This window comes from Panthera uncia, chromosome A2 (genome assembly GCF_023721935.1).
Source record: "Panthera uncia isolate 11264 chromosome A2, Puncia_PCG_1.0, whole genome shotgun sequence".
In the NCBI taxonomy this organism is placed as follows: domain Eukaryota; kingdom Metazoa; phylum Chordata; class Mammalia; order Carnivora; family Felidae; genus Panthera; species Panthera uncia.
In genome coordinates this window covers 161,169,382-161,181,757 of record NC_064816.1, presented here as the reverse complement: position 1 = coordinate 161,181,757, position 12,376 = coordinate 161,169,382, and the positions used below count along the sequence as shown (strand labels likewise).

Below are 12,376 nucleotides of genomic sequence, written 5' to 3'. Positions count from 1 at the left end.
TTTTGTTTCTAATTTCCTACTTTGGGTTGGCCAGCCCTTTTACCAAATACCAGAGTTTCCTTGTAGACTTTTGTATCACAGTTTGTTTGTTTTTTAACAGAAGTTCATATTTGTGATTCTTTAAGAAAATGTGTACTCTGTGAAATAGTGGTATCGGAGGAGTTTTTTAGATTGATTCATTGTCTTTGCCAAAGATCCAAATATATGGCTTGTAGGGATTTATGCTTCAAAAGAATGACACATTTTGTGATTCAGTTTACTAAATCATTTAGTTTAGTTACTGGAGAAGAGTCAGATGTACATCTTTTCATGAATTAATTGTGTTTTCTCGCTTGTTTAAAAGTTGATGATTCTTTTAAATTCTGTCAGCCTTTTTGGATATATTCTCTGTATAGAAGGTAGTTATCACTACAGATTCATATCTGGCGTACTTCTAGGTGTCTCTGTACGCTTTTGATTCCTTAAAATAGTATTTACGTTGTAACATTTTCTAATATTTCTCCAAGTCAGCAGCCTCCCCATACCCCATAGAAAGGGCTTCCAAATTCTTTCAGGCTTTGGTGCCACTTCTCCCTCTAAACAGGTGATACACCTGTCTTTTCATAGAAAAAAGCCAATATCAACCTAAATTTCTTCCCTGGGTCTAAGACGGAGACACCCTGCTCTTTTCAGAGCTAATGTTTGCAGCCGTATTCTCCATTTAGATCCTGCCCTCCTCTAACTTCTGCTGGACCTTGTGCCCTCTGTCACTGCCTGGTGTCTAGTCTGCCAAATGCTCTGGGTACCTCATTCCACAAGCAGACAACAACACTAGACAGTCCTCCTTCATCTACAGCCTGGTCTTTAGCTTTTGATTAGACCCAAATCCGTTGATAGAGCAGGAAGTCACCTACCGTGACTTGGTGACCCTATTCACTTTGTGACCCTCCTTTAGATATTGCACACTGTGTAAGTCCCAAGCACCCATGCTACACTTTTGTGCCATCCGTTAGCGTATCATAGAGGGGGACTCACGCCTGGTAGAGTCCATGTGTGATCGTATCAATACATCACATCATCTTAATCCTGCCCGTAGGTCTTCTCTCGAGATGGAATATTTCCAAAATGCTTTTCAGCCCAGGCAATAAGCTTTCTATTATTAGCATTATTCATTTCTTTCTCAAAAGATTGAGAAAAAGTTGATAAGTTCTTTGCCTTATTTATGTATATGAAATTACCATGGGTATTCTTACTTCTTTTTTTTTTTTTTTTTTTTTAATATTTATTTTTGAAGGAGAGAGAGACAGAGTGTGAGCAGGGAAGGGGCAGTAGAGAAGGAGACTCAGAATCCAAAACAGGCTCCAGGCTCTGAGCTGTCAGCACAGACCCCGATGCAGTGCTTGAACCCATGAACAGTGAGATCATGATCTGAGCTGATGTCAGATGCTTAACTGACTTAGCCACCCACGTGCCCCTCTTCTTACTTCTTTATGCCAAAATTAGAACGTATATATGATACGTATGATATTATTTATTGCTTTATTTATTTTTAAAAATTTTTAGTGCTTATTTATTCTTGAGAGAGAGAGAGAGAAAGAGACGGAGCATGAGCGGAAGAGGGGCAGAGCGAGAGAGGGACACAGAATCCGAAGCAGGCTCCAGGCCGAGCTGTCAGCACAGAGCCTGACGTGGGGCTTGAACTCATGAACCGTGAGATCATGACCTGAGCTGAAGTCAGATCCTTAACCAACTGAGTCACCCAGGCACCACTTTATTGGTTTATTTTTTATTAGCTTGACAATACCTTCTTAATTTTCCGGGTACTTCTGTTAAAGCTGACAGTAGTTCATATTTGAATAGTTCCTTTAATTGGCAAACTTTGAAAATATTGCTTCTACTTTAGTAAGAAATTATTATTTTTTTTGCCTGTCTGGTCTCATTAATAAATATTAGGTTTTGTTTGTTTTTTAACTTCTAGGTAAAGATAGATTTTGAGAATAGGTATAATGTTTAGGAAAAAATGCATAGCATGACATTAAAAAAAGTCTGTGTTAAGTTAAGTTATATTTTTAAAAAACGTCTGAATTCCTAAGGAAGATTTGGGGAGAGAAAACCTTCAAGTGTGGAAATAGGATATGCACATTCACTTTCTCTGTATGCTTAGCTTACTTTGACATGTTTTAATTGTATAATTTTTATATGTTGTCTTAGGGTTCATTTAAATAATTATATATTTATTCCTACGAATAAAAATTGCTTCCAGTAATATTCAGGACTTAACAATAAGCATAATATCATTTTGATAAGTAAATTACATTTGAGATAATTCGGAGATGTTTGGAGTTTGCTAAAGTTGTTAACATGTGCTTCAATTAGTTGATGAACTCAGTCTCATGTCATATTTTATTGTCCTTTAAAAATGTAGATGTTACTCCAGAGTATGAAACATTCTTAATTCCGATATTTATTTAATAGTCTTAGGGAATCCAAATATATAGTGTCATTCTGAAAGCGTTTTTTCTCCCCCACAGGGCCCTGGGATAGGAAATGCTTCTCTGTCTGCTTTCGGTTTTGTGGGAGCTGCACTTGAGATCATTTTGATTTTGTATCCTTTCTTTAACTCAGCATTCTGTCAACAAGTTTTCTGTCCAGTTTTCTGGGACAGTGGTAATTTACTAAGACACTCGCCTAGAAGGAAAAACAAGTCAGTCTTCCTCAAGCATGCCAAGTGGCTTTTTGTTGTTTTCCCTTTGAGCCTTAAGACTTTTTGAAGACTGCTGAGAACTTAAGGAAACTTGCATTCTTTGGGGAGTTTTTTCCTTGATTCTCACAGCTATCTTATGGTGTCCTCTGTCGTCGGTTTCTATAGCCTCCGGTTTTTCGGAAACTTTATTCCCAAGAAGGATGACACAACTATGACAAAGGTAAAGTCTTAGGTGGCTGTGCCTCCCTTTTGCCTTCCAAGGCAAAGGAGGTGTTTTATGTCCTAATCACCCTGAATGGTTCATTTGCGGTGATAGGTATTTGTTTGTAAATCGCATAAACGCAAACTGGAAGATTTTCAGAGTGCTGAATGAGTGGGAAAAGGTTGTGCTGCTCTGTTTAATTTGGACGGCTTCCATTCACTTGTAAATGCGCAGACCCGCGGCGCTTGCTAACTGGCTGCGGAAGGCTCCTGAAAGGACTCTTTCTCCTCTGAAGAAAACGTATTGCTAATGAGTAACTTTGATTGTGCAAACTGTACTTCAGGGAGCTTGTTTGAAACCTGAAGAACTTAGTTGCTACAAGTAGTAGAGACCAAGTATTTCAAATTTGAATAATTAAAGCAAGACGGAAGAGTTCTATTCAGAAACGTTTTGTAGTCTGAGGCTAATTTGACTTCCTAGGATGTGTCATTGGTTTTCGAATAACAAAGACTGTTACCGTATATAGTGACCGCATCTTTTTAAGATATTCCCACAGGCTGTCACTGGAAAATGACTAGTAAGAGCTGCTGGTTGCTTCTGTTTTTATTACATATCACATGTTTTCCAGCCTATCTCAAAAGAGAACTTCGTGCGCTTGATTTACCTATCTATAGAATGCTGGGACTTCTTGAGATGCTTAGCATCTAGTTTAAGTGATCGTCAGTATTAATCAGTATTTTCAGCTCCTTTTATTTAATATGAAAGAGTAAGCATAGGGCACATTGGAAATGAATCACCAGAATTTAGGGGTTTTAGATTTCTAGCTTTTTGATATTAAATCTTAGAATAGTTGAACAAATGATATCTCCTGAGCAGTAGTCTGGCTTTAAAAATATAGTGAGAAGTATTAAACGTGTTCATTCTTTTTTAGTTGACGGGCAAACCTTTTCAAAATTGGCAACCTCTGTCAGTAATGTAAAATGCATTGTCTGAGGTATACAGAAAGTAATTTAAGTGTTCTATAACTTCCTGCTTGTGCCAGATGCTGTAAATATCTGGTAGAACTGACATATGACTCTGAGTGTTTGTAGAAAACATCTCTTATTCTCCTTGAATTCCATATTGACTAATATCATTGAGAAATTAACCAAAGCCAGTACAATAGTACAGGGTGAGGAGAGTGCGCGGTAAGTTCCCAGAATATGAATGGATTGATTGTATTTATCGTCCTGCAGTCTAACTGCCCACTATTGCTTCTGACCCCCGCACAGATCATTGGGAATTGTGTGTCCATCTTGGTCTTGAGCTCTGCCCTGCCTGTGATGTCAAGAACACTGGGTAAGTTTATGTGAGAAATGTCCATCTAAGGTCCATACCTTTTAACTGTATCTTTTCTAAACTTCTGCCTTGACTTTTAGTTTCTGAACGTTTTCCAAAAAATCATCCTTTGGAATATAATATGTCCTTCCAGACTATTTTAGAACTCCTGTAGTTTGTATAGAGAGCTATACCAAAACAGTACTTTACTTTTTTCAAATAAAGACCATTTTTTTGGAATACTTTAAAAAAATATTCCTTCTCCAAACAACGGACAGTTTTTCCCACTGACTAGTTAAGCTTTTGAGTTCTCTCGTGAGTGATGAGGTATTAGGGTGACGGTGGGGTTCGGAGCTAGTGGCCAAGAAAGAATTCTTGAAGATGTCTTTGGTGCAAAAAGTTGATCATTAAAGCACAGGGACAGGACCCGTGGGCAGAAAATGCTGCCCTGGGGTTGTGAAGAGTGACTGGTTATTTACTATGGAGTTGAGGAGGTAAATAAAGTTCAGGGGAAGTTTCCAAGGAGATTTACATATGCTACTGAGGACTCACAGGATCCTGCAGGCCTGGCTATGGTCACGCTAAGGTTGTTTTCCCTCTAGTGAGGTATTAACATCGTGATCACAGGGGGTTCCTGGAGAAACGTTATACTTTGTATTTGCCTCAAGTATTTGTGAATGGGCTGCAGGTTATAAAGAAATTTAATGTTACCTGTCATCTCCTTCTTGCCTTTGTTTCCCACATCACTGTGGAGGGGATGGTGATGTTGGGGCTCCAGGAAACTGAGTCTACAGGTTTCTGGAGATTAGGCTATTGATAAGATTGGCTTTTTCTTGTAATTTACTAAGACATTTGTAAACTAATGGAGATTCACGTCCTGTAGGACTGTGATCTCTATCAGTTAGCCAGTTTTTCCTTTCCTTTCCTTTCCTTTGTCCTTAGGCAGCCAAGAGGGTCTGAGGAATATCACACATGTCCCACCAGGGGTGGGGAGGGTGGGGAGGGTGGGGATATGTACTTTGCCCTCAGCTTGCCTTATGGTCCCTCATCAGTGAGGAAACTGTGATATTCAAAAAAAGATGTTGAATGTCTAGAAATATTAAACTAGTTTTTATTATATGAGATGTTTTTTTTTAAACTTACAATTTAGTATGTGGTTTAAAAAATTGAAACTGTGTGAAGATTTATTTTAAGCTGCTTTGTGTTCGTGCGATAGACTTGAAAACTGAGGTTTTTGAGAGCACATGCAGATTTCAAGGAGATCCATTAGTTTTTTAGTTTCTTACTTGCCTGTCATTTATACAGTTTTCTTAAGTTTTCAACTTATGGGAATTTTGATCATCTTTGAACAGTAATATATTTCTACTTAGTCATCGAGACAGTTGAACAGACCTTCATTTGGCCTATTCTTATCTTTTATAAAGCACTGTTGCAGGCTGTGATCTCCCTTCTTGGTGAAATATTATTTCAGACAAAAATTTCCGCCAAGCAGTTCTGTTTGGCCTTCTGGACTCAGGTTTCAACTTCAGAGTGTTCACAAATGATTAGAAGGATCCCATCGTTCAACCTCAGCAACTCACTCCTAACAAAAATTGCTAGTAGCTTTGAGTTGCTTTTGTTTACCTCTCATATCGCCTCTGTTATTTATTCAAGACTCGCTGCCAATCAGGGAAGTGGGCTGTGTGAAGAAAATAGAGACTGTATAGTTATGTGCTACAGAGAATTTCGTGTTTTAGTAAGAAGTGAAATCTAAGTATCAACGTAAAGGGACCACTGTTGCAGAGACGAATACAAAGCTTATTTACTCAGTGGTCTTACCTCTTTTGTGTTTGCTTTATAGGACTAGTTATTGTTTTGACATCTGCTTATGGTGTGTTAATCTTGAAGATGCCGAAAGTATGCATGTTAGTAACTTCATTTGTAACTGAGTGGTATCATTTGTGTTGTGACGGTCCAACAAGTAATTTCTGTGATGTTATAGCCACCCTACCATTTAGTTACGAAACTCACTTAGCGTGATCTGTTATTTAAGATGGTTACTAGTGATATATACCGATTTTATGGAAGCGCATTACATGCTGAGTGTACTTTTAATACAAAGAAAACAAATTAATGGCAAAATTTGCTTTTTGAAGATCAACAAATTAAATTCCTGAGTGGTTTGCCATAGAGATAAATAACAAGAAGAAAAAGAAAGATGGGACAATTAAAATGCAGCTAACAAATGCCTGGGCCCAGCTGTCCAAACAGGATTAATGGAGTGCATTAGGGTACAGTGAGTCATGTGGTGCTTTGCAAAATATCAACACGCACTGCATTACGTGTTATGCCCGGTGGCACTGAATAGATGAAAAGAAGTAAATACGTTAAACAGATTCATGGAGGCTTTTCACAGTATTAAAAAAGCAAATTTCTAGACTAAAAGAAGAAGCTTTATTTTAGTATTATGGGAAATGCAAACTAGAGAGTTACTTTGTAATTCCTCTATTAACCCTTTGGAACGGAGTCTTTGATTTTAAGAAGATGAGATGTGGAGAATTGTCATGAATATTATCCTAGTGTAGAACAGGGTTTTGATTTCCTAGCTGAAAAGCCCAGAAGCCCAGAATAGAGGATGTATTTAACAACCAGATTCCAAGCTGTGAAATTTGTCACTCTTTCTCACTGCCTCTCACAAGGAAACCCTGACCCTAAATGCTCTCGTTTGCTCCTGTGAATTCCACCAGCAGCACCTCGTCACTTGCAGTGAAATGAGAAGTGAAAGAGTGAGGAAAACCCCGCGTTACCTGCATGCGAGCAGCTTTCCTCTTATTTCAGCCATTTGTTGGTGATGGTTTTCATTTTAATTGTACATTGAAAATAACCTTGAATCCTGCATGAAAGGATTGATGTGTTGGTATTTTCGTTTCAAAAATGTTCTCTGAGTTTTTTTGTGTTTTCAGGGCTGACTGGCACTGTTGGTGCACCGTAGGCATCATTAAACTGTAGCTTCAGACTCCAGTGCCCGGGTGATAGGACAAATTTATTAAAGACTTCCTTTGATCAGCATCTTATATTTGAGTATGGAAAATTTTGTACTGATCTGAAAAAATTACGACAAGAGTAGATTTTATAAGCATATTACTTGGGCAGCGAGAATTAGGTTGGGAGAAAGACTTTGACCATGTATTTTTAGTCGGGTATAATTCATATAAATGGTAGTTGTCTGTAGGAAACACAAAGATTCTGAGTCTCGCATTTCTTACTCGAACTCTTTAAAGCTCTTTAAGAGTAATGCCACGGCAGTGCACATGATTTCCAAAACATTGTTTTGCTGCCTCTTTAGATGTCAGTTTAGAAGAATCCAACATTTTGGGGGACTTGATGTCCAAGTGTGTAAACAGTTTACTGTCTGGTTTCACAGACATAAAGGTGGCCGGTGAGCCAGGTGAGTGTAGGGCAGGCCCAGGCTGAATGGACTCTGTGGATGCCCAAACTCTTTGCAACCAAATACTCCAGAGGCAGGAGTGAATTCTGTAAGAACAGACTGTGTACGATTGCTGACACGCTTTTTATTTTGCTTAATCAAGAAACTACTGATTGACCTCTTTTTGCCTTGTTATTTGCAGGCTCCTTTAACAGGAGAATTTTTTCTCAAATGCAACCAGCAGACCTTGCAGGACTGTTACTAATTTCTATTTTAAGATTATTTTTATAGTTATTTTATTATCCTGAAGCTTTCTATAACTTGTAATTATGTAAGGCCCAACTGCAGAGTTTTAAAAGAAAATGTACTTATGATATTAAAACAGAAACAAAAACATTTATCCCTTTGAATCACCTTGAATTTTTTACTATTTCCATGTGTTTCTCATCGATGGGTCCCACCTAGGCCCTCATCTTGCAGGAGATAAAGTGGATTACTCTTTTGTTCCTTGAGCAAGGGAACCTGTTTAAAAACCAGGGCAGTTTGGAGAGTTCTTTATTTGGGGTTTCGTGAATATACTATTAATCTTTACCCTGGACCAGCTCTCTCCAATTCTTAGTGTAAAACAAAAGCAAACGATGCTTAGAATTGACAAGTAAAGGGGCGCCTGGGTGGCTCGGTTGGTTAAGCATCTGACGGTTTGTGAGCTCGAGCTCCGCATCAGGCTCTATGTTGTGCATGCACAGCCCCCTTCGAATCCTGTGTCTCCCTCTCTCTCTGCTCCTCCCCTACTCACTCTCTCTCTCTCTCTCTCAAAAATAACTAAATATTAAAAAAAAGAAATGACAAGTGCAAAATAGAAGTATAAATCATAAGAAGTATTCCTAACTATGACTTTGATGTAAAGATAATTTTAAACTCCCTACTGAAAATTTCTCAGCAAAAAATTTGTAGATGACTTACTGATATTGTTACATTGCAGAGAGTGTGGTACTAATTGCCTTTTGGTTGATTACTATTGTTCTCATAACTGAATAATACATTTGTATATCTAGTAATGATTTTTAACAATAAAGAGAAAGTATTCTGTGTCACATGTCTAAAAGAGTTAGGAGACTAACTGATGCTCAATCCCTAAATGCTTATATTCTCAGGATCTACTTGTTAGGTTCTTCTGATGCCTGCTCATGTTTCAGGACATATAGTCTGTCTGAGAAAATGTCACGTTGGCCACGCATTAACTAAATAACTTAGCCATCTGTTGACATCATTCAGATAGTCGTAAAATATGTTTTATATGAAAATAATTCTAGTTAGGATAATTTAGCTAGAAGGAGGCTTAAGATGTCATTTTTTAAAATGTTAGTAATTAAAATGTTACAATTAAAACTAGGCAGTAAACTACAGTAAGGGTCTTTGTACTAAGAATAAAGACCTCTAACCTGGCTGAGAATACTTAATAGTACACCTGTACATAGTCAGTTCTGAGACCAGTGAGCATATTATCTCCTTATTTGTAGGAAGTTTTATTTTAAAATTAATTTTAATTATACAAGTATAGACGTGAACAGATTCTCATTATAAAGAATATTCAAATTAGGGATCAAGCTAAAATTCATTGTGACCGCCTGTTTTAATCCTAAGCCCCTGTTCAGAGGTCTTCAGATCTTGCGTGCGTATGTGGACATAGCTGGTGCCTCCGCGGGAGTTGTGAAGTCCTCACCTGGGGTTACCTGGATCCTAACTCTTGGGTCAGCGTTCTTGTTTCTTCTGTTGACTCCTGACTTCTGTGTGCTGTCCAGTGGGAATTAAAAGAGGAAAAGGTTTCGAGATCATTTCCTGTACTGGAACTCAGTCATCTGTAAGTGAATTTCAAACTCAAGAACGCTTAATTATCTCTTTCTGTTCAGGTCACCAGTGACCTCTTAATTGTGCCGTCTTGTGGGTTCTGTTTTCACCTTAATTGCTCCGTGGCATTTGCTGTTTGTAATCCCACTTCCCGCCTCTCTTCTTTTTTTCTGGTCCCCATTCCCCTGTTGTTTTCTTCCTCCTTTGGCCGTTCTTTAGCTGTCTATCTCTTTTACTGCTCCTCGACTACACGCATACACTTGTCCCCAAACCCAAACCTCCAACCCAGCACCTACCCCTGGGCTAAGAGCAGGTTATCCCAACTGTGTATTCCGTCCCTACTGTAGGATCTATACTTGTGTGTGTGCGTATCTCCGTCCGTCCGTCCGTCAGTCCCTCCCTCCCTCCCCCGTACTTCCCTTCAGTCCTTGGCCACTTTCTATCTGAAGGGCCAAAGCAGAAACCTGGGAGTTATGTTAGATGCCTCTCCCTCCTCATGCCGACACCCAGTGGCGACACTCAGTTTCATCTTGCTAACAATTTCACACGTTTGCTTCTTCCTTCCCGTTTCCCTTACAAAAAAAGTGAAAAGAATCAGACTTGTGTAAACAGCCAAGCAGAGAGAGCTGAGTGTGTGATTTTAAAACAATATTTTATTGTTAGGGAATGTTCATGAGGTGGACTCTAGACGGGTGTTCATTCTTTGAGGAGAATAGAGTAGCGAGTGAAAGCAAAGCTGAAGAACGGAAGTGTTTACTTTTCCGAGCCAGGAAGTGTTACTGGGAGACGCTGCGGAGGCCCCGTCTCTGGATGTTTCCTTCAGGAAGAGAGTAGACCGTCTTGTCCGCTTTGGGGGGGGCTTAACCCTTCACCTGTGTGAAAAACCAGCACTTAGGTGCTTCTTGGACAGTGATTATCATTCTCATTCACTGGGTTTCACTTTATTAAAATTCACATACTCCACTTCATCTGGACTGCTAAATTAAGTTGCCTTCATATCAGGACCAAATGAATTTGTAGCGTATAAATAGTCTGACTAAAGTTGGCGTGATATTTACAACTCCATTTCTCCCTCTCTGAGCTTGGGTTCGCATTGCTCCCCCAGCCCTCTCTCCTCAGTCTCTCTGTCTTCGGGTTCTTCCCCGTCCTCTAAGGCCGAGTCACACGCTGGTCACACATGAAGCTGGGGACGCTTTTAGCCTTGTGTTATACTTAGGTGTGTGTATGGCTTTCCCGAGAGACTTCACATCCCTTAAAGGACCAAACCATATTTCGTGCATCTTTTTATCCCTTCCAGCATCTAGTTAATAAATATTTGTGGTGTCACTGGGTGCCCCATGTTGAGTGTGGATTGTGGCCTCGGAATCGGTGAAGAAATTTCAGGTGTCCTCCTTCCATCCTGGTTGTCTTTATTTCCATGTTCCAAGCTTGTTTGACCAAGTGTCTTAGTTTTATTATTTTAAAAGACCCTTATAATAATAACCAGCCAAAAGGTAGAAGCACCCCAAGAGTTCATTGACAGTTCAGTGCATAAACACATCGTGGTTCGTCATACGGTGGATGCCGTTCAGCCATAAGAAGGAGGGGTGTCCACGTGAGATAAGCCAGTCACGAAACCAAAACCAGTACTGTGTGATCACTCTTGCGATCTCAGATCTCGATCCGAGAGTCAGGATCACAGAGTCTCTCGATCACAGAGTCGGGAGCGGGGGTGGTGCCAGGGCCAGGTTGGCGGGGAGAGGGAGGTGAAGAGTTGTTCTTTACTGCGTCCAGCTTCAGTTTTGCCGGATGAAAGTTCTGGAGGTTCATTGTGCAACAGCATGAATGCACTCGACGCTGCTGAGCTGTGCACTTGAAAATGGTTAAGATGGCACATTCTGTGTTGTGCGTGTTTTACCACAATTTAACAAAAAAAAGGAAAAAGGAGTGGTACAGTGATACCATATGGATGAACCTTGAAAACATTGTGCTGAGTGAAATAATCCAGGCACAAAAGGCTACGTATTGTAATATTCTGTTTACATGAATTGTCCTGAGTAGGAAACTCCACCGCAGAGAGAGAAAGTGAATTAGCGGTTGCTAGGGATTTGGGGGAGGGCTGATCGGGAGAAACCGCCTGATGGGTCTGGGGTTTGCTGTGGAGTGTCGGAACTAGAGTGTTTTGGAACTAGATAGATATACACGACATGGTGGATGTACTCAGTGCACTGTTTACTTTGAAGTCATTAATTTTATGATACATGAATTTCATCTCAGTAGACTATTATTTTACTGAACACCCTCCCACAGTAGAACAGTGGACAGTAAATACATGCTGTCTCGTCTGTGTCCCTGATGTGGTAAAATCTAATTGAACTTGAGGTCTACTTATTTTTAATGATTGCGAGTCAACTTTTGAGTGTTCTCGGTGTGTTACCCTAGTGTCGCAGCCGAGGTCTCTGTAGGATGGGCAGAACCGGACCGGGAACACCCTCCCTGCTCCCTCCTCTCCAGGCACAGCCCACTCCAGCTTCAGTGGCCAGTTTAGCACTCCTCCCCTTCTCTTCCAATGTCACTGTGATCCTGTCACTCCCCTACTCTTTGTGCTTCGAAGACTTTGGCCATTAGAGTAAGGTTCTGGTTCCTTATGGTGGCACCGGAGGTCCCTGCAACCTAGCCCCTGCCCGTGTGTCCAGTGTCGATTCCTGCCCCTCCGAGCCCCGCCCGTCGGAACCACCTTTAGTGATCGGGGTGTTCTCCGGGTGTCCTGGCTGAGCACAGAGGACTCTGCTCTACTTTCCGTGCCTTTGAGCCGTGTGACTTCATCTGCCACGAGCGATTGTGTGCACCGCCCATTCCGTGGCTCACCTAACCCGTCCTTCGAGACTCGGCTTAGCCAGCACCTCCGGAGAGAAAGTCTTCCCTGAGCCTATGTGCTCTC

At 40.4% G+C, this 12,376-nt stretch overlaps 1 protein-coding gene across 7 annotated transcripts in view; it reads left to right on the top strand.

Annotated features, from left to right (window-relative positions):
* The window catches only part of LMBR1 (limb development membrane protein 1), a 154,197-nt gene that overhangs the window by 121,125 nt on the left and 20,696 nt on the right, over nucleotides 1-12,376 (top strand). For 6 of the 7 annotated variants that reach the window (XR_007460158.1, XM_049642172.1, XM_049642173.1 and 3 more), the window contains 3 exons: nucleotides 2,511-2,584; nucleotides 2,813-2,903; nucleotides 4,157-4,223. Coding sequence is in view for 6 of the 7 variants with exons in the window: in XM_049642172.1 (XP_049498129.1) it covers nucleotides 2,511-2,584; nucleotides 2,813-2,903; nucleotides 4,157-4,223 (232 nt within the window). In the remaining variant the exon portion in view is untranslated. Of the gene's footprint in view, nucleotides 1-2,510; nucleotides 2,585-2,812; nucleotides 2,904-4,156; nucleotides 4,224-9,252; nucleotides 10,302-12,376 lie in introns of those variants that run through there. The other variant, XM_049642174.1, reaches the window with a different exon arrangement.